The 21,846-nt window shown below is 38.7% G+C and overlaps 1 protein-coding gene across 1 annotated transcript in view; it reads right to left on the bottom strand.

Annotated features, from left to right (window-relative positions):
* The window catches only part of srbd1 (S1 RNA binding domain 1), a 73,504-nt gene that overhangs the window by 34,280 nt on the left and 17,378 nt on the right, over positions 1-21,846 (bottom strand). The window contains exons 13-14 of the mRNA XM_053620828.1: positions 20,947-21,054; positions 1,397-1,488 (exon numbers count right to left, since the gene is read on the bottom strand). Of these exons, the coding sequence (XP_053476803.1) occupies positions 1,397-1,488; positions 20,947-21,054 (200 nt within the window). The remainder of the gene's footprint in view (positions 1-1,396; positions 1,489-20,946; positions 21,055-21,846) is intronic.

Here is a 21,846-nt window from a genome sequence, read left to right as displayed (position 1 = left end):
GTAACTGACTGAGCACATAGTGGTTGACTGAGCATATAGTCACTGACTGGCTGAACACAATCACTGACTGAGTACATAGTGACCGACTGAGCAAATAATCACTGACAGACTGAACACAATCACTGGCTGAGCAAACAGTCACTGACAGACTGAACACAATCACTGGCTGAGCAAACAGTCACTGAAAGACTGAACACAATCACTGGCTGAGCAAATAGTCATTGACAGACTGAACACAATCACTGGCTGAACAAATAGTCACTGACAGACTGAGCACAATCATTGGCTGAGCAAATAGTCGCTGACTGACTGAACACAATCACTGACTGAGCACATAGGCGCTGACTCACTGAACACAATCACTGACTGAGAACATAGGCGCTGACTGACTGAACACAATCACTGACTGAGCACATAGTCGCTGACTGACTGAACACAGCAATTCAGCTGTTTAGAGCAAAGAGATGAAGGAGTGCACTCAGTTTCCATTTATCTCCAATGCTGCACGGCATACACATTAGCGGCCTCTCCAACTTATTTAAAGAGAGACATTGATGAGAAATCAGATACTGTAAGAGGGTGTAATGAGAAGGCTAACATTAATGAGGACTCCTATTCTTACAGAATTCAATGAATAGGAACATGGAACACACAAATGCACAAACACACAATGTTGCAATTTCTTATGGCTTTCGTAAAAAGGATAAATATAGCTCCCCAGTTCACGCTTGCACTTGACCAGAAGAAAATGTACAATAAATGCTATGTTGATTTACTGCTTTTATAGAGGAAGTCTGGAATAATTCTCGGATCCTGCTTTTGAGAGCATTTGAGTCATTTCCAGACCCTTCTGTGTGCATTTTGTGTTTGGGATTATAGACTGAGCATCTGTGTGGTCCAGGACATAGTCAAAGCTTGAAAAGTCCTGTTTTATAGTAACATAATGAGTTACACAGATCTAGTCGGACCAGGAATAACAACAAAAAATGATCTGCAAACAATGTAAGACATTTATGTTCTGCACGGCCAAGTTAAAAGCAAAACTTTGAGGTGGTCGGTCAATTATGACTGTTGTAATGGTGTAACATGGTCATGATGTAATTGTGTAACATGGCCTAGAGGCAACTGTCACACAAATGCATCATAAGATAGAACTAGACCAAAAAGGCAGGGAAAAATCTGGATCAGCTACTTTCCTAGCATAGAAGGGAACTCTCAGGCTTATAATTCAGAAGAAATGTGAGATTTTAAAACTTCCCTGGAAATACACTTTGATGTTAATATTATATTACAAACATTTGGCAGTTTTCCTGTCAAGGTGGTTAAAATGGTGAGAGAGACAGAGAGAGAGAGAGAGAGAGAGAGAGAGAAATAGTAATAATTAAGTAATAGTTACCTGCACTCCTCAGGTTTGGATCCAGGTCTGGCATTTCTTTTACTGCCTCTGGACTGACACTGTAGATGGATGCTCCAGCTTCATTAGTGATACTGAAAATCAAATATACAGTTTACAGTTCATAAATCTGAAAAGGAAACAAAAAACAAAATCTCATAAAAACATTTCTTCTTATAAACTCCCCCCCCCCCAAGTGATTCTATAAAAAGTCTGTGTAATGATAGACCAAGAAGCCTCTTTAAAGAATTTCCACAGACCACATAGATGTCTTTAACCCATACCATACGGGTGCTCACTCCCAGGGCTTAGCTACCACGACTCGAAGAAATACACACAGTATTTCTGATACACACAAATCACATATTCCTCAGTTTACTTTGGCCATCAAAGACCTTTTAAGGCTGTTAAAATGAAACCTAAAGGGTACCAACTACCTAATAACAGTACATGGTTTGACTTCTAAATTACTAAAAAGGTAATGAGTAACTCATTCATCAACTATTAATTAATGGATGAAGTACGATACAACAAGTAAAATATTAAGATTAATACCACACACATCCAGTTTATTGTTCAGGAATACAACTGACTAATTTAACAGTAATTTAAAAGTATTATTGTGGATTTCTACAAGACTAAATTATTATTATTATTTTTATTATTAAACATATTTTACATTATTTAAATACTTTTCACCACAAAGCAGTTTTAGAGAAATCCAGTTCTTGGCACCTAAAGTGCAGACCGAAGACGACAAAGACACTGCAATGAAAAAGTTAAGAAGAACTTTTGGATGAAACATTGAGACTCAAATACAGACTCAAAAAGGGAAACGTAAACTCCTCTGATCAAGTGCAAGTGCAAGTATGGATTACATGACTACATGTGAGATTAATACATGGACTTTTCTTTGCTGTGTTTAGCTGTATCTCTGTCATCTTCTTTACTCTGTTTAAGCAAAGTTAGGAATCTATCCAAAGAGTCTAAAAATATATATATATTTTTAAAATACAAAATATTAAATGAATATAACTACATGCAATGGCAAATGAATGGCATAGACCACCATTTTCATGTACAGACCAATCAATGACCGACACTTAATAGTGCCTTCTCAGCGTGGCTCAACGTTCCTTTCAAGGACCTTCAAACTAACTGTCACTCAGTGGTGGAATGAACTTCCAACCTCAATCCGGACCGCAGAATCTCTCACCATCTTCAAAAGACAGCTAAAGACCCACCTCTTCCGTGAACACCTAACCAACCCATATAAAATAAAATAAAATAAATAATAAATAACAATAATAAAAAAAAACTTACTCTGGCACTTACACCTCTACTCTGCACACTTTGCTTCTTCTAGAACTCAAATAACGGATCTTGTATAGTAGCACCACTTGCACTGTTCTCTGCTTGATATATTGCTTTGTTTGTATTTTCTCATTTGTAAGTCGCTTTGGATAAAAGCGTCTGCTAAATGAATAAATGTAAATGTAGATTGATAGTGGGGCTGGACAATAATAAGATTATGAATACATCACTACGCATGTGCACACACAAACAAATATATATATTATATATATATATATATATATTACACTACACACACACACACACACACACATATCTACTGTAAAATTATTGTGCACTTCTAAAAGGCAGTGTAAAATGTGCTAGGTGATTATTGCCTACTCTAACTGTTGCAGTGTTTTACCCAATGTGTTCAGCCTGACAAAAAATGTTGAACCATCTAGACATGTTTACCACTCTGTAGTATGTAAATGCTACAAGAAAACTCATTAATGATTAATGACCATGTCATGCTGCCATTAGGGAAAAAAAAACAAAAAAAAAACCTTGAGCTAACACTGCCATCTAGAGGACATAATAACAAAAGGACTGTGATTCAGCAATATGACCAACCCATGCGGAGAATTCTGGTAGTAACTCATGCTCGAAAACACCATTTTCTTGCAGCTTTGTTTACGGTACAACACAGGTTCGATGAACCATCATTGTAAACTATGGTTTGCAGAAACATTAGCATGCAATAAATGCTTGATCTTTAAAAATTAAAACATAAATAAATAAACATGTAAGCTCCATAATGCAAACATAGAAAACATGATTTTGAAATATGCTCTAAAATATTCATTTTCAGCACATATATAGTCTATAGTACCTTGAAAATCCTTCACACAAAAACAGCATTTCTCACTCAAAAAATGGGTTTGTACCTTTAAGGACACTCAAGGTTAAAACCAGATTCCAAAGAAAGCATTTATTACTTCCTGAAAACATACATACATAGTCACGGTCAAGGTCAGCTACCAAAAGCAAGTTTACTACTCCTCAAAAACCAGACTACCTTTATGGGTACATAGACAAGGTCAAGGTCAAGGTCAATGCTAGATACCAACCCTTTCACAGCCTTTATCAAAATCATAAAAAAAAAAAAAAAAGTTGAAACGAGCCAAAACAATTTTGAGATCACCATTATAACCCCTCCACCTTCTTCAGCATGGCTCATTATGTCAACTCACCCAATTAATGGAATCTTAACCATGACAGCTGACAGAGGCTTTGGATCTTCCATTAGAAGAACCTGTGGTCTGTTTTTTATTCTCCTCCAGAGTCCCCCCTCTCCCCTCCCCTCTTTTTCCCCCTGTAACAGAACATCTTAACCCAACATCTGTCCCCTCTCTACAGCCGACATGTCGTTGTGAAAACTGTGCTAACAAGGCCTGGCATATGACCTTCAGTATAGGGTCACAGTGGAGTTGGTCATTAATAAGACACCACCACACACAGACAGTGTGACAGACAATAATCATTACAGGATTTGTAGATGTAGTACGACTACATAAGTACACTTACCAGAATTAATAACACCTATCTGAGTTTTGCAATTCTTTTTTCCCCTCTCTTACACATTACAGATGCTGATGAGGGTTAAGTGACAGTGTTGTAGACTGGCATCTGGGTGACAACCACACTATATAAATAAATAGAATGGAAACCATAACACACAATAACACACAAACAAAACACAGTAAAAATTACAAATTTTATTTCAATATTCTTTCAGTTGCAAAGAACTTTGAGGGTTTTCTTGCATGTACTGCCCATTTCAAATCCCCCCACAACATTTCAATGGGATTCAAATTCAGGCTTTGACTAGACCATTCCATACCCCTCCATTCTTTCTGAGCCATTCCTTGGTGGATTTGCTGGTGTACTTAGGATCCTTTCCGGTTGAAAGGTCCACTTGTGGTTCAACTTCAATTTTCGGACAGATAACCTCACATTATCTTCAAGCACTCTTTGATATGATGCAGAATTCATAGTCGAATAAATGTATGTAAGCTGTCCAGTCCCTGAGGCAGCGAAGAAACCCCAAACCATAAGGTGCTTTTCCTGAAAAGCTGTTTTATAATCAGCGCCAAACATGTCTGCTGTTACTGTGGCCAAATAACTATCTTTGATTCATCTGTCCAGAGCACATTACTCCAAAAGGCCTGGTCTTTGCTTATATGCTCATTGGCAAATTGTAGTTTTGCAAAGGCTTTTTCCTGTCACACCTCTCATGCAGGTCAAATTTGTGCAATCTCTTTCTGATTGTAGAAGCATGCAGTTTGACACCAACAGCTGGAAGACTTATTTTTTGGGGTTCTTGGAGACTTATTTTTTGCATCAGACGGTCTCCTGGACTGAATTTGCTGAGTCAGCCAGTCCTGGACAAACTGGCAGTCTTTTGAAATCTGCGTCACTTGTAGATTATGTTTCTCACAGTGGAATGATATATTTCAAATAATTTGAAGATCTTTTTAAATCCCTTTTTAAATCCCTTATCTGTCATAGGCATCCACAACCTTTTATCTGAAGGGCTTCCAGAACTCTTTAGATCTTGGCATGATGACACCACACACCTCAAAAGCAAAGGGAACACCAGACACTAGATATGAGAGGGGTATAAATAAGTCAGGTCCCACTTGCACTCCCTAAGCAGGTTATAATCACTGGGACCCAATCCTGAACACCTGATTCTAATTTTATAGATTTGAAGGCGTAATAAATGTAGGGGTGTACTTACTTTTTCCATATGACTGATCTGTTTTTTGTTCATTTAAATTGTGAAAATGACAACAAAATGTCATTTGATAGCGTGCATCACCTTTATTAATAGGTACTGTTTCAAAGAGGATCAAATGTTTGCTTTTCCAAATTTGTCCAAAAAGCCAACAATTTGCATGACATTCTCTAAGACATGAATAATCACACGACTGTGTGTGTGTATTTACACATATGTATACACACACACACACACACATAATGTGTATCACAAAAAATGTGAATATCGTGGAAAAGTTAATTTAATTCAAAAAGTGATACTTCATATATTCTACATTCATTCCAAATAAATTCTTTATTAAAATATGTTGAGATACTGCATTTTTGATTTCCATGAGCTGTAAGCCATAATCATAAAGATTAGAACAAAAAAGGGCTGAAATATCTGTGTAATGAATCTAGAATATAGGAAAGTTCCACTTTTTGAATTAAATCATGGAAAAAAAAGAACTTTTCAGTACCTGTATGTGTATATATATATATATATATATATATATATATATATATATATATATATATATATATATATAGTATCTCACAAAAGTGAATACACCCCTCGCATGTTTGTAAATATTTGATTATATCGTTTCATGTGACAACACTGAAGAAATGACACTTTGCTACAATGTAAAGTAGTGAGTGCACAGCTTGTGTAACAGTGTAAATTTGCTGTCCCCTCAAAATAACAACACACAGCCATTAATGTCTAAACCGCTGGCAACAAAAGTGAGTACACCCCTAAGTGAAAATGTCCAAATTGAGCCCAATTAGCCATTTTCCCTCCCCGGTGTCATGTGACTTGTTAGTGTTACAAGATCTCAGGTGTGAATGGGGAGCAGGTGTGTTAAATTTGGTGTCATCGCTCTCACACTCCCTCATACTGGTCACTGGAAGTTCAACATGGCACCTCATGGCAAAGAACTCTCTGAGGATCTGAAAAAAAGAATTGTTACCCTACATAAAGATGGCCTAGGCTATAAGAAGATTGCCAAGACCCTGACACTGAGCTGCAGCACGGTGGCCAAGACCATACAGCGGTTTAACAGGACAGGTTCCACTCAGAACAGGCCTCGCTATGGTCGACCAAAGAAGTTGAGTGCACGTGCTCAGCATCATATCCAGAGGTTGTCTTTGGGAAATAGACGTATGAGTGATGCCAGCATTGCTGCAGAGGTTGAAGGGGTGGGGGTCAGCCTGTCAGTGCTCAGACCATACGCCACACACTGCATCAAATTGGTCTGCATGGCTGTCATCCCAGAAGGAAGCCTCTTCTAAAGATGATGCACAAGAAAGCCCGCAAACAGTTTGCCGAAGACAAGCACACTAAGGACATGGATTACTGGAACCATGTCCTGTGGTCTGATGAGACCAAGATAAACTTATTTGGTTCAGATGGTGTCAAGCGTGTGTGGAGGCAACCAGGTGAGGAGTACAAAGACAAGTGTGTCTTGCCTACAGTCAAGCATGGTGGTCGGAGTGTCATGGTCTGGGGCTGCATGAGTGCTGCCGGCACTGGGGAGCTACAGTTCATTGAGGGAACCCTGAATGCCAGCATGTACTGTGACATACTGAAGCAGAGCATGATCCTCTCCCTTTGGAGACTGGGCCGCAGGGCAGTATTCCAGCATGATAATGACCCCAAACACACCTCCAAAACGACCACTGCCTTGCTAAAGAATCTGAGGGTGAAGATGATGGACTAAACCCTTTTGAGCATCTGTGGGGCATCCTCAAACGGAAGGTGGAGGAGCACAAGGTCTCTAACATCCACCAGCTCCGTGATGTCGTCATGGAGGAGTGGAAGAGGACTCCAGTGGCAACCTGTGAAGCTCTGGTGAACTCCATGCCCAAGAAGGTTAAGACAGTGCTGGAAAATAATGGTGGCCACACATAATATTGACACTTTGGCCCAATTTGGTCATTTTCACTTAGGGGTGTACTTACTTTTGTTGCCAGCGGTTTAGACATTAATGACTGTGTGTTGAGTTATTTTGAGGGGACAGCAAATTTACACTGTTACACAAGCTGTACACTCACTACTTCACATTGTAGCAAATTGTAATTTTTTCAGTGTTGTCACATGAAAAGATATAATCAAATATTTACAAAAATGTGAGGGTTGTACTCACTTTTGTGAGATACTGATATATATATATAAAAACGAGATAATACAAGATATAATGTATTAGCATATGCATCTACTGGACTTTTTTTCCCCGAACATAATGTCCTGTACATTTCCACATATACAATCCTATTTTTTCCGTGTAGTATAGACACTCGTTGGCACTGATTGGTTCTTGTCAGTCAGGCATGTGAACTAGCTGTCACTTCAAACTTTTTGTCACCTTAAACCCAGATGCCAAATACCCAGATGCTATAATGTCTAGAAGCAGTCCCTACCAGTAACACAATTACTGTGCTGCCCATTTCATGCCTTGTTTGCATATGCGTGGTGGTTTGAAGTTAAAGTTTATTGCCTTTGGAGGAGAAAACGATGCACATGGAAACCACACTGCCACAACTGCATAAGTCAACTGAAGTACTCATTAACATGGTTTTTAGGGTTAGTATATGGCTAGCTTGGAATTGCTATTTTCAGTGGGTTATAGTGGCATGCATTTGTGTGCAATTTGATGAGCAGGAACCTTAGTTTTTATTAGATTGGATGTACAAATTCTTTAAAAATGTTAAAAATGAAAGGTTATTCAGCCAATTGTGCCATATAAAACATGTATGATTACCGTGAAAGTAAACTTTGCCAACAATTATTTCGTAGTGTGGTATAAAACCAATGTACCTCTTAATAGAACCATTCTTGATTATTTTTTGACATGCTAAAACCTTGTCACAATTGGCAAGAGTTTTCACCTTTTTTGTTGAGGTGAAAAATTTCACAGATGATGTAGGTTTGGAATTATTTAAGCACGCACACTAATAGTTGAATAATAATGGTACTTAACTTTATGTTGAACCCACAGAACCCATTATTAATATGATAGTCTGTTCTCATCTCTAAAGGATCCATGGACATATTTTAATTTGCCTTTTTGTTTTAGGCTGTTGGCAACATGGGAAAGGCATCAAAGTGTGTATCTATATCTCAGTGTCAGTAAATGGACAAGGGCTGCGGGTGTGTGAGCTCTTAGAGGGCTACCATTCCTCTTAATGAGGATCTTGACTCTGACTTTGCCCTGGGACAATGACAGACTTAAGACCACAACGCAAGTGTGTGTAATGTGTGTATTTTTTGAGTGACTGTCAATCCTATAGGGTCATAGTCAGTGCTTAGAGGTAGGTTGTGCTATTGAGTGGATGTTTTTACATTCTCTTGTGGCAAAGTGGGTATGGACATCCTTCTGCTCACTGCCATAGCGATGTCCCTGCATTAATATGACTGTGGCCATGTATCCATGCCAGGTTCAGCACGGACTGTTATCCAGCTGCCCCAGCAGCCGTGATAATTAATTCAGACGTGTTCAATTCGGGGGCAGTCTGCTCTGCCTTCCATTTTCCTGTTCTATTTTCCCTTAGGTGTGTTAGTTTCCTCTAAATATAGACACCATCTCGGTTTCAGCTGACCTCAAGCAGCTAACAGTGTCTCATGTCACTTAATTATGTTTTATTTTGTGTGTGTGTGTGTGTGTTTAGGGGCGAAGTGGGGATGGGGTCAGTGGGGGATGCAGGTGTGGGTGAGTGTGTGTGGGTGTTTTTCGGGTGGAGGGAGCAGAAGCTTCCATTATATATATACAGTCATGTGAAAAAATAAGTACACCCTATGGAAATTGTTGGCTTTTTTGACACATATGGACAAGCAAACATTTGATCCTCTTTGAAACAGTGTGTATTAATAAAGGTGATACACTTTCTCAAACGACACATAAAAGTGACATTTTGTAGTAATTTTCAAAATTTCTCAAAACAAAAACAGTGAATCAGTCAGATGGAAAAAGTAAGTACACCCCTACATTAATCACACCTTCAAATCTATAAAATTAGAATCAGGTGTTCAAGATTAGGTGCCAGTGATTCGAACCTGCTTAGGGAGTGCAGGTGGAGCCTGTCGTATCTATTCCCCTCTCATATCTAGTGTCTGGTGTTCCCTTTGATATTGAGGTGTGTGGTGTCATCGTGCCAAGGTCTTGGGAGTCCTGTAAGGCCTTCAGAAAAAACGTCATGGATGTCTATGAATCTGGGAAGGGATTTAAAAAGATCTGGGACTGGTCGTCCCAGCAAATTCAGCCCAAGAGCAGTCTTGAGAAGCACTTCATACCAACTGTGAAGCAAGGTGGTGGATATGTTATGGTTTGGGGTTGCTCCGCTGCCTCAGGGTCTGGACAGCTTGCATTCATTGATTCAACTATGAATTCTGCATCATATCAAAGAGTGCTTAAAGATAATGTGAGCTTATCTGTCTGAAAGTTGAAGTTGAACCAAAAGTGGACCCTTCAATAGGATAATGATCCTAAGTACACTAGCAAATCCACCAAGGAATGGCTCAAAAAGAAGAAATGGGGGGTTATGGAATGGCCTCGTCCAGGGGTTCCCAAACTTTTCCAGGGCAAGGCCCCCCAAATGTCATTAACATTTGACCGAGGCCCACCTTTTGCAAGATGTCTTTAAAAGACATTAAAAATACAGACTTCTGAACATATCCCCCTTTTTTTTATTAATAATTACATCTTACATCTTTACATTACATTAGGAATTGATTGTGTGTGTGTGTGTGTGTGTGTGTGTGTGTGTGTGTGTGGTTGTCTGAGAGTGAGAAAGAGAAAACATGCTAGTGGGAGGGATGGGCTTGGTGGCTCCAACCAAATTGTTGAGGCCCTCCGGGCGCCACCCGGCGGCCCCCACTTTGAAAACCACTGGCCTAGTCAAAGCCCGAATTTGAATCCCATTGATATGTTGTGTACAACCCCAATTCCAAAAAAGTTGGGACGCTGTATAAAATATAAATAAAAACAGAATGCAATGATTTTCAAATCTCAAGCCCATATGTTATTCACAATAGAACACAGAAAACATTAAATGTTTAAACTGAGTAAATGTACCATTTTAAGAAAAAAATAAGGTAATTTTGAATTTGATGGCCGCAACTAGTCTCAAAAAAGTTGGGACAGGGGCAAGAAAAGGCTAGAGAAGTAAGTGTTACTAAAACAGCTACAGGTTAATTTCAGAAGGGACAGAGGTTCATTTGTGGAAAAATTTCAGAATAATGTTCCTCAACATAAAGTTGTGATGACTATGAATATCTCATCATCTACAGTACATATCACCACCAAAAGATTCTGAGAATCTGGAGAAATCCCTGTGCGCAAGGGACAAGGGTGAAAATCAATACTGCATGCTCGTGATCTTCGGGCCCTCAAGCGGCACTGCATTAAAAACAGGCATAATTCCTTAAAATGGTACATTTTCTCAGTTTAAACATTTGTTATGTTTTATATCATGATATATGTTCTATTGTTAATAACATATGGCTTTATGAAATTTGCAAATCATTGCATTCTGTTTTTATTTACATGTTACACAGCATCCCAACTTTTTTGGAATTGGGATTGTATTACATATTACAAATGCTGTGTATTAAATATTAGCCAATATTACATATCTGTAAGTGGTAAAAGTATGTGAACCTCTAGGATTAGCAGTTAATTTTAGGTGAAATTAGAGTAAGGTTTTTTCAATCAATGGCATGACAATCAGGTGTGAGTGAGCACCCTGTTTTATTTAAAGGACAGGGATCTACCAAAGTCTAATCTTCACAAAATGTTTGTGCAAATGTTTCATGAATCACTCAGTACCACTGCACACCACACTGTAAATAGCTGCATCAGTCACTTCATATTATGTTTTTGAAAACATGTTTTTGCTGCCAATATTGCTGCTATACTTGTGCTGCTACATTACACAATAGCACAAAAGTTTACAGTCCATGCTCTGTGTATTTACTATCCTGTGTATTTATTTAGTTGTTTTGTTCTGTGTATTTATTTTCTTGCACTTGTATCACACTGTTGGGTATTGCACTTTATATAGTCTCATGTACTGTTCTGTGTTACAGCACGGTCCTGAAGAAATGTCATTTCATTCCAATATATACAAGATATAGAAAGGAATGACAATAAAAACCCACTTGACTTGACTTGAATGAACAAAGGAGATTTCTGAGGACCTCAGAAAAAGAGTTGTTGATGCTCATCGGGTTTGAAAAGGTTACAAAACCATTTCTAAAGAGTTTGGACTCCACCGATGCACAGTCAGACAGATGAGTGAACAAATGGAAAAAATTCAAGACCATTGTTACCCTCCCCAGAAATGGTCGACCAACCAAGAGCAACAGTGTAATAGTCCGCGAGATCACAAAGGAATCCAGGGGAACTTCTAAGCAACTAATGGCCTCTCTCACATTGGCTAACGTTAATGTTAATGAGTCCACCATCAGGAGAACACTGAACAACAATGGTGTGTATGGCAGGGTTGCAAGGAGAAAGCCACTGCTCTACAAAAAGAGCATTGCTGCTTGTGTGCACAAGATCACATGGACAAGCCAGAAGGCTATAGAAAAATGTTTTGTGGACAGATGAGAACAAAAACTTTTTTTGTTTAAATGAGACGTGTTCTGTTTGGAGAAAGAAAACATGGCATTCCAGCATAAGAACCCTATCTCATCTGTGAAACATGGTGGTGGTGGTGGTATCATGGTTTGGGCCTGTTTTGCTACATATGGGCCAGGATAGATTGCCATCATTGATGGAACAATGAATTTTGCAGTATACCAGAACCATATCTGTTCATGTATACCAGAACCATATCTGAATCTGAAGAGAAAATGGTTCATGTAGCAAGACAATGACCCTAAGCACACAAGTCATTCTACCAAAGAATGGTTAAAGAAGAATAAAGTTATTGTTTTGGAATTGGCAAGTCAAAGTCCTGACCTTAATCCAATAGAAATGTTGTGAAAGGACCTGAAGCAAGCAGTTCATGTAAGGAAACTAACCAACATTCCAGAGTTGAAGCTGTTCTGTACTGAGGAATGGGCTAAAATTCCTCCAAGCCGATGTACAGCACTGATCAACAGTTACCGGAAACATTTAGTCGCAGTTATTGCTGCACAAGGGGGTCACACCAGATAATGAAAACAAAGGTTCACATACTTTTGCCACTCACAGATTGTATACTGTAAATAATATTGGATCATTTTCCCCAATAAATAAATGGGCAAGTATAATATTTTTATCTCATTTGTTTCATTGGGAAAATCTGATGATGTTTTAGTTCATATTAATGCAGAATTATAGAAACTACATTTTGAAACTTTCAAGCACGACTGTACATACATATCAACCAGCCACAACATTAAAACCAACTGTCTAATATTGTGTAGGTCCCCCTCGTGCCATCAAAACAGCTCCGATCTGTCGAGCTTTGGACTCCACAAGACCTCTGAAGACATGCTGTGGTATCTGGCACCAAGACGTTAGCAGCAGATCCTTTAAGTCCTGTAAGTTGCGAGGTGGGGCCTCGATAGATTGGACTTGTTTGTCCAGCACATCCCACAGATGCTCGATTGCACTGAGATCTGGGAAATTTGGAGGCCAAATCAAGACCTTGAACCCTTTGTCATGTACCTCAAACCATTCCTGAACAATTTTTGCGGTGTGGCAGGGAGCATTATCCTGCTGAAAGAGGTCACTGCCATTAGGGAATACCATTGCCATGAAGGGGTGTACTTGGTCTGCAACAATGTTTAGGTAGATTGTATTGTCAAACATGAATGCCAGTATACAAGGATTCCCAGCAGAACATTGCACAGAGCATCACACTGACTCTGCCAACTTGCCCACTTCCCATGGTGCTTCCTGGTGCTGTCTCTTCCCCAAGTAAGCGATGCACACGCACAAGGCCAACCACATGATATAAAAGCATGATTCATCAGACCAGGCCACCTTCTTCCATTGCTCCATGGCCCAGTTCTGATGCTCACTGTAGGTGCAGTCTGTGGCTATGCAACCCCCATACACAAGTTGCCTTTCAGTCATAGCCAACATTTACTTTTTCAGCAATATGTGCTATAGTAGCTGTTCTGTGGGATTGGACCAGATGGGATAGCCTTCACTTCACACATGAATTAATGAGCCTTGGGTGCCCATGAACCAGTCACCGGGTCACCGGTTGTGCTTCATTAGATCACTTTTGGTAGGTACTAACCACTGCACACAGGGAACACCCACAAGACCTGCTGTTTTGGAGATGCTCTGGCCCAGTAAACTAGCCATCACAATTTGGCCCTTGTCAAAAGTGCTCAGATCCTTACACTTGCCCATTTGTTCTGTTTCAAACACATCAACTGACTGAACTGACTCTTTACTTGCTGACTAATACATCCCACCACATGCCATTGTAATGAAATAATCAATGTTATTCACTTCACCTGTCTGTAGCTTTAATGTTATGGCTGATCGGTGTGTGTATTGTTTATATATATATATATATATATATATATATATATATATATATATATATATATATATATATATATATAAAAACATACACACAAAATAAATAAAAACATTACTTTTTAATCTGCTTACATTATTTAAATCACTGGCCTCTTCAATGCACTAGAACGGAAAAAATATAAAATAGTGAGAAACTACTGAGGATTTTTATTTGTTCCAAGAAAGAAGGAATTCCAGTCAGAGACCTTAATCAGGACAGGAGGACCTCTTTGGGACCATGTTTGATCAATCAGTGGTCTGCACTATTTTTAGCTCAGCCCATATGTCCTGGCTTGTCTCACATGTTGCCTAGGTAAGAAGGGTAACCAAATTCGACAAGGGTACTTAAATATGGCTCACTTAGTGGTGGAAATAGTGACAACATGGATGAGTATGGGTAATGTGCCAAACTGAGCCAAGCTCTTGAAACGACTTATGTAACGGAGCTGACTTTCATTATGTATACGAATAATTATTACATTCATTAAAGCAGAAACCATAACACAAGTTTTAAGCAATAGAAAGCATGACAATTTCTTGAGAAACCCCTGCATTGGCTGTCCTTTCTAATTCAGACATGCAACCTTCAACTGAGCCTATATCTGCCGGCATGTGACTATAATTATCCTCCATCCCTTACTGACCTAATCACCCTACCCAGAAACCTCCCATGTTCTAGAGACGAATTTCACTGATGCCAAATACTCATCATCCCAGGCCTTGCAGCCATGAATGATCTCATTCTACCAAGAGCAGGCCAGAATCCAAGAGCATTAATTACCTGAAGACAGACTTCACTGGAACAAAACAAAACAAAATGACGAGCACCCCCCCCCCCCCCCCAAAAAAAAAAAAAAAACACACAACACATCAGCAACAAGACCACTGGCAATAGGAAGGACACCAAGAAGCAGTTCTAAGTACCATAATAGGAAAAGCACACAGGGAGACACATCATTATGATTTTAACGTAAAAATGCAGCTACATTTCCCTACAACAGAACTCTTCATTCGCAGTTACCAAAAACCACTCAACACTCAGTAACGCAAAGTTTCCTATTAACATACGTCCATTGTACACTGTAGTGCTAATAGAAATGTAGGTAACAGAAACATATGCAATTGAGACTTAATATTAATACGAATGAATATAACTAGGAACAAATACATTTCGGCCCCTTAAAAACTGAGAATGGTGTTAAGTAATACTAACAAGTTTCATAAGAGCTTATTCATTAATCATTAATCTTCAGTAAATGCAACTGAAGAGGAGAGTCGTTTGAAGGATCTGGAGAGATTTGAAACCCGCATTTGAAGGATCTGGAGAGATTCTGTATGGAGGAATGGTCTCAGATCCCTTGCCATGTATTCTCCAACCTCATCAGGCATTATAGGAGAAGACTCAGAGCTGTTATCTTGGAAAAGGGAGGTAGCACAAAGTATTGACTAAAATGGTGCCAATAACTGTTGCACACCTATATTTAACAAAGATTTTTTTTGGATAAACCTGTGTTTTGTTTGCAATTGTTTGATATCCATAAGAGCAGAGTATTTTTGTGAATTGTTTGAACAAAAGATCAAAAGGTTAAACAATAAAGACCATTTTTCACAGCCTTCTTTGCTCATATTTACCAAGGGTGCCAATATTAGTGGAGGGCATTGTATACCCACTGAAGTTCTGCTTTACAAAATGTCAGTTATTCTTGTTTAAACATTTAACGGATTTGAGGCAATTAAAAAAAAAAAAATTAAAACGAGAGAGATATTAGGGAATTATTGGGATTTTAAAGAAATGGCAAAATGAAAAGGAGCCAAAAATAAACGAGAGCAGAGGGCCGTTGGGAGAACTACTGTGACACATCTTTGTTACATCGACTGACGCTAATGGTCAGTGACTAGCCAGCTTGTGTCAGGAGATCAGCCTGAGGTTTTAGGGTTTTTTTTTGTCCTCTGCTAGCATTGCTGAAAGCACAGTGTGAGTGGTCAGCCGCCCAGACGCTGTATCACCATCACTGCTCCGACAGCCAAACTGACATGATCAGTTGGAGAAATCACTCTAGGCTTTCTTGTTAAACAGCATACATGTCATCCCTACCTCAGGAGAGAGAACCACAGTCAGCATGAAGGACCAGCGGTAAGCAGTGCTGCACTGTGCCATTACGAATGCTCAAGACTATAAATCAACTGAGAAGACGATTACCAAACTAGTGTTTGAAAAGCATTCTCCTCTTCTTTTTTCCCCCAAATTCATGTACTTACTTTTTAAGCACATACAGCAAGATAGTGACTACCACTACACATCAGAAGGAATTTTGTGGATTCTTCAAAAGTGACTTCTCAACTCAAAAGAAAAATACAGCAACAAGAGGAAACAGCTAGTTGCCCATGCTCACACCTGTGAAAACTGTGGTAATGCACTATGACAGGAAAGGTCATTCTTTGAATGGTCATCCTGGATTTATTTACACTTGAATGTCTACCAAGGATCTGTTCGTCATAAGTGAGTAAACAGACAAAGTTGTCCTTGACCTTAGAAACATTCCTTTAAACGCTCCTAACCAAACCGCTCCTCAGCAAGGCTCAATTACATAAGTAATAAATATGACAGGACATGATGCCACATGAACATGATCAACAACAGGGTGGTGTGATGCAGCCTGTCACAAAGTGGATTCGGTTGCATTTTCCCATTAATTAAAGAATGGCGTGTCATACTTTTTAATCAGTGTATAATTACTTTCAATTTTGTTGAAAAGCTGCAAGTTAGTTCCTGTTATCACTTACAGTGTTAACAGACGTTCCCTCGCCAGTCTCTGTTTATTATCTTCAAGTTAATAAGACAAAAAAAAGCATTTTGTTACATTACCATGAAACGGCAAAGTCCTTTGTCCTGAAGATTCTCATGTAGCAGGAAACGTATCAAGGACTGACCCTGGAGTCTCCTTCCTAAGATGCTACATAAATATCTCCATATATAAGTTTTGTTGTTAAATGACATGTTTGTTTTTTTTTAAAAAAAAAATCCAAATTAGTCTTAGAATATGTGGAGTGTATACCTGCAAGTCCCTGTGAATGATCTATTAATACTATAATAATGTGAATTATCTGTAACACATTGGCATGAGCAGATCAATATAAACCGGCAGCTTGCCCTGCAGCTGGAACTACTCTGAGTCATGCGGTCATAGAAAATTAATCAGCACCCCCTGACAATCGGAATTCAAGAATTCAGCAGCACGGTGGTATAAAATAGTTTAAGGTAAAAGCTGTAAAAAGATCTATAGCAGAATGAAGGACAGACAGACAACTAGCTGTTTTTCCTCTCGTAGCCTGACAAGGAGACGCACCACGACCACTTCAGAATGCAATATACATGCAAGACTGAATTATAGTTTAGAATTATTACTCATGCCACTTAATATATAATAAATAAATCTTTTCAAATGTTCTGGGTGGTGAAGAACATGTGGCAGATTAAAGTTTATATGTTTTTAAGATACTGTGTCCATGTTTAATATTTAATAAAAACCAACTGCATTCAATTGTACTACAATTGGTCTAAATTTAGCTACTGCAATATATACAGGTGGGGGAAAAAGTATTGGATATTTCAACATTTTTTTTCAGTAAATATACTTCCAATGAGGTTATTCACATTAATTTTTCACCAGAAATCAATATTAACTCAAGAAATCTGGAAATATAAAGAATTCACAACATTAAAGTCCATAAATAAAGTTATATGTAATAAAGTGGAATGACACAGGAAAAAGGTATTGAACACGCTAAGAAAAAGCAGGTAAGGCAAGGAACCAGCTGAAATCCATAAGTAGTTAGAAAGTAATTATACCTCCTATCTGTGCAAATTAATATCAGCTGGGTTAGTAAATTGATGGACTATAAAAAGGTTTTTCGTTACCAAGGTGTCACAAAAGAAATATCTCATGATGGGTAAAAGCGCTCTCCCAAGACCTTCAGAACCTTATTGTTGCAAAACATATTGATGGAATGAGAAAAGCCCTTTCTTTATGTTCTTTATATTTCCAGATTTCTTGAGTTAATACTGATGTCTACCAAAAATTTCATGTGAATAACCACACTGGAAATATATTTACTGAAAAAAAAAATGTTGACGCGTCCAATACTTATTTCCCCCACTGTAAGTTTTGGTAATGTTACATATGTTTATTTTGTGCTTACTGCATTAATGGTTCGGAAGAAAGGAATAATTATTAGATCTCACAGCACTGATCCACCCCGAAAAATTATTTTTTAAAAAAATTAGCTGTTGTGGAAATGGTAAAAAAGTAAATGGACCACGTTTTTCATTAACACATCATACAGGCTATCTGAAAAATAAATAAATAAATAAATAAATAACCAGAGGGACTATGGCAGGTTTTCTAAGATACCTGCCAAATTTGCTTACAAAACTGCACAATATTCTACCTTAGATAATTTGTGCCCTTATGCTTAGGTTTAATGTTTATTGTTCACTTTACTGTTTACTGCTCATTATAATAATTATTTTCATTTCATTATGTTTGTTTTACAAAATTTCATTAGATGTGTAAGACTTTTGCATAGCACTGTAGATTAAGAAGCTTCTTTATTTTAGTTGCAAATGAAGTCATGTGATAGTTTGTGTGATACTTTGCCAGGCTGTGCTTAGACTATAGTTTTATGAATCTATACTTAATCCCCATGATAGCAAATGGCATGAACTCCAAATGAAGTTGAGGCATAGACAAGTGTCGGATAAAGACACTTGTTTGTAAATGTTAAAGAAAATGCTGTATGGCGTTAACAAAATGGCAACGGGCACATGAGCGTGAAAACGTGGCAATATTTGACTGTAAAGGGAGTAGCAGAACCACAATGAGCACAAGGCAATTCTCCCACAGGCTGATGGTTACATGTGTGCTGCTGGCTCTGACTGTCACTGTGTAGGAGCAGTCAGGCAGAAAAGAAGAACAGAGCAGGCTGGCAGGAATGAGGGGACAGAAAGGGGGAAAAAAAGGATGAGGGGAGAAGACATCAGGAGGGCTTTTCATCAGCAGTGTGCACAGACAAAAAGCAGATGGTGCAAATGAACTCAGAGGTTTAATTAAGTTTGGAAGAGCAGAAAGTGTGTTTTAAAGAAAACATGCTTAGAGACTCTCTAAAGCACGGAGTTCAAACATGCATACTCGTATATTTCAAAGCGCCAAAACGTGCGTTTCATTTTGTATACTTCTCAATACCAATAAGAGCAGAGCTCCAAAATGAAGAAGCAAAATAAATGTCCTGGTCAGATTTGACTTGAGGTTTTGCAAAGTCAAGACAAAAGATACCTAAAAACAACAGGCAACAGCCCTGAAGTTCAAAAATGTACAGAATCAGCCCTTTTATTTATTAGATTAATTACAGAAAAATATACCCAGAGAGAGACTTGGAAAAAGTGGAGGCACTTTCCGATAGGAATGTGTCGATTTCAGGCCCCTGAGAACCACAACACACTAGAAAGCACAGATGAATTTCAAAATAAAAAGCTCAACGTGGGCCATTGACAAAAGCTGATGAAAGCATGTCTATCATGTTACTTGGTGTGCTGGCTGAAATATCCATTCACTGATTAACTTACAACTACAAGCAGGGTTATAACATGTATATTTAAATAATATAAGTAGGGGTTCATATGAAAAGAAATTTATCCCTGCAATGTATGCCTGCAAATGATACGGAATTGTGCTTTGTGCATTTATGTAGGTGCTGAACCCAACCTGCCCCCGGTTCCCCCCCAAACCCCATACACCACCCACCTAACACAAAAAAAATAAAGCTGCTGCTTTGAGAAGGTATGTAACATTTTGTCACACTGTTCGACTGCAAATCAAGCGTGTGCTGTATCATACACTAAGGAATACAGTATGGTTTCAGAAATCATTACAAATTCACACTTCTGTTAATCCTTTCAGAGAAAGTCTGCTTTATATGTTTTCAGTTCTTTGACCGTGACTGTTGCAAAAACTGAAACAGCAGCATTCTTGAATAACAGCGCATATGCTGCTGAATAAGAAATTCAATCTGTATGATTTATTTCAACTAGCACTTTGCTTTCAGGAACACTTGGCTGTCTCGATCAGGTCTAGAAACACTGCTAAAGCATGAGCACCCATGTCTGACAGCAGATGCAGTGTTGGTTTTGTAGAGATCTCAAATCTTCTGCTTCCATTTTAGAATGGAGGTTGAAATGGATCCACTTGTGGAGTGCCATGGATGTCAGGTTTGACGCACTGTGCTTCACTGAGAATTACCAAGGCAGACCTATCCAAGCTACACTGAGAGATGTGAGCAATACCATAAACCACCATTGCTGCACTCAATAGACGGCCACTTCAGAGCGGTTCTGGGCAGGCCTCCAGTTCGAACCAAAAGTCAACAAACACGGGTCTGGCTAGATAGAGAATGAGACGATCCCAAATCCAGCTGATATTTGAGTTGGATGAGAGAATGTTGGACGAGTTTTGGTTTGAAGGGTGGTGAGAAATATTTGTTTTTAATTAAAGACAGTCAAACAAGCTCCAGATATTTAAAATCCACAAGACTTACACACTGCAGACCAGCTTTATTTCCTCTACTCCCGCATGTTCCATAGTTGTTATTTTCCTGCCACTGGGAGTTTATTGATCGTGCAGTTCCATCTTTCAGTTTGCACTTGCACAAGATTGTAGAAAGAGCTTGACTTCACTTCAAACAAATAAAAGTTGACGCTGAGCTTTAACTAACTGTAAGTGCTGTTTTTTTTATTTTTTATTACCAGATTAGGATCAGCTCTCCTGCAGCAGTTCTTCTATGACACTTTCTAAGCATATACAACCAAACTGACACTGGGTCATTGTTTAAGGGCAAGTAGTACATTTCCACACTTACCAGTAGGACACATCCAAAGGTTTGAAAAAGCCACTTTTGATGAGATCAGCAAAGAAAGACTCCGTCTCTCTGCATGCTGTGCCATTTCCTATGACAACAGTCTGGCAGCTGGATTTGAAGAGGTGAAGGAGGGAAAAGAAATGTCAAAATCTTGTTAATGCAAGTGGTCCTTAGAAAAATAAGTTTCACATGTGTGTTTAAATTATGGGTTTCTGTTGGACTTTTGTTTCTTTATGCTGCCTAGATTCTGTTGAGTGACTACATTCCAATAAACATGTGGTATTATAATACATATGGGGACATTACAATCAATATTCTAGAAAATGGCAATAAATGAGTTTGTTTAGACAACTACATACAGTATGACAAAATCACTTTTCATGGAAATACATGTCATCTGATTGAAACTAGTGATTTACTCACTCACTTTCACTATAAGGCCAAAAGTAGTGGACACTTGATCATCACAACCATATGTGCTTGTTGAACATCACATTATAGATTTAGTCCCACTTTGCTGTTATAATAGCCTCCACTCTTCTGGGAAGGCCTTCCAATAGATTTTGGAGCATGGCTGTGGGGATTTGTGCTCATTCAGCAAGAAGAGCATTAGAGAGGTCAGGCACTGATATCAGATTAGGAGGCCTGGTGTGTGGTCAGTGTTCCAGTTCATCCCAAAGGTGTTCAGTGGGGTTGAGGTCAGGGCTCTGTGCAAACCACTTGAGTTCTTCTGTACTAAACTTGGCAAGTCATTTCTTCATTTAGCTCGCTTTGTGCACAGGGGCATCGTCATGCTGGAACAGGTTTGGGCCTCTTAGTTCCAGTGAACGGAAATTCTTAATACTACAGCATGAGCATACAAAGACTTTCTAGACAATTGTGTACTTCTGCCTTTGTGGT

This window comes from Ictalurus furcatus, chromosome 3 (assembly GCF_023375685.1).
Source record: "Ictalurus furcatus strain D&B chromosome 3, Billie_1.0, whole genome shotgun sequence".
Classification (NCBI taxonomy): Eukaryota; Metazoa; Chordata; class Actinopteri; order Siluriformes; family Ictaluridae; genus Ictalurus; species Ictalurus furcatus.
The sequence above is the reverse complement of the archived record's forward strand: the minus strand, read 5'-3'. Positions and strand labels throughout refer to the sequence as shown.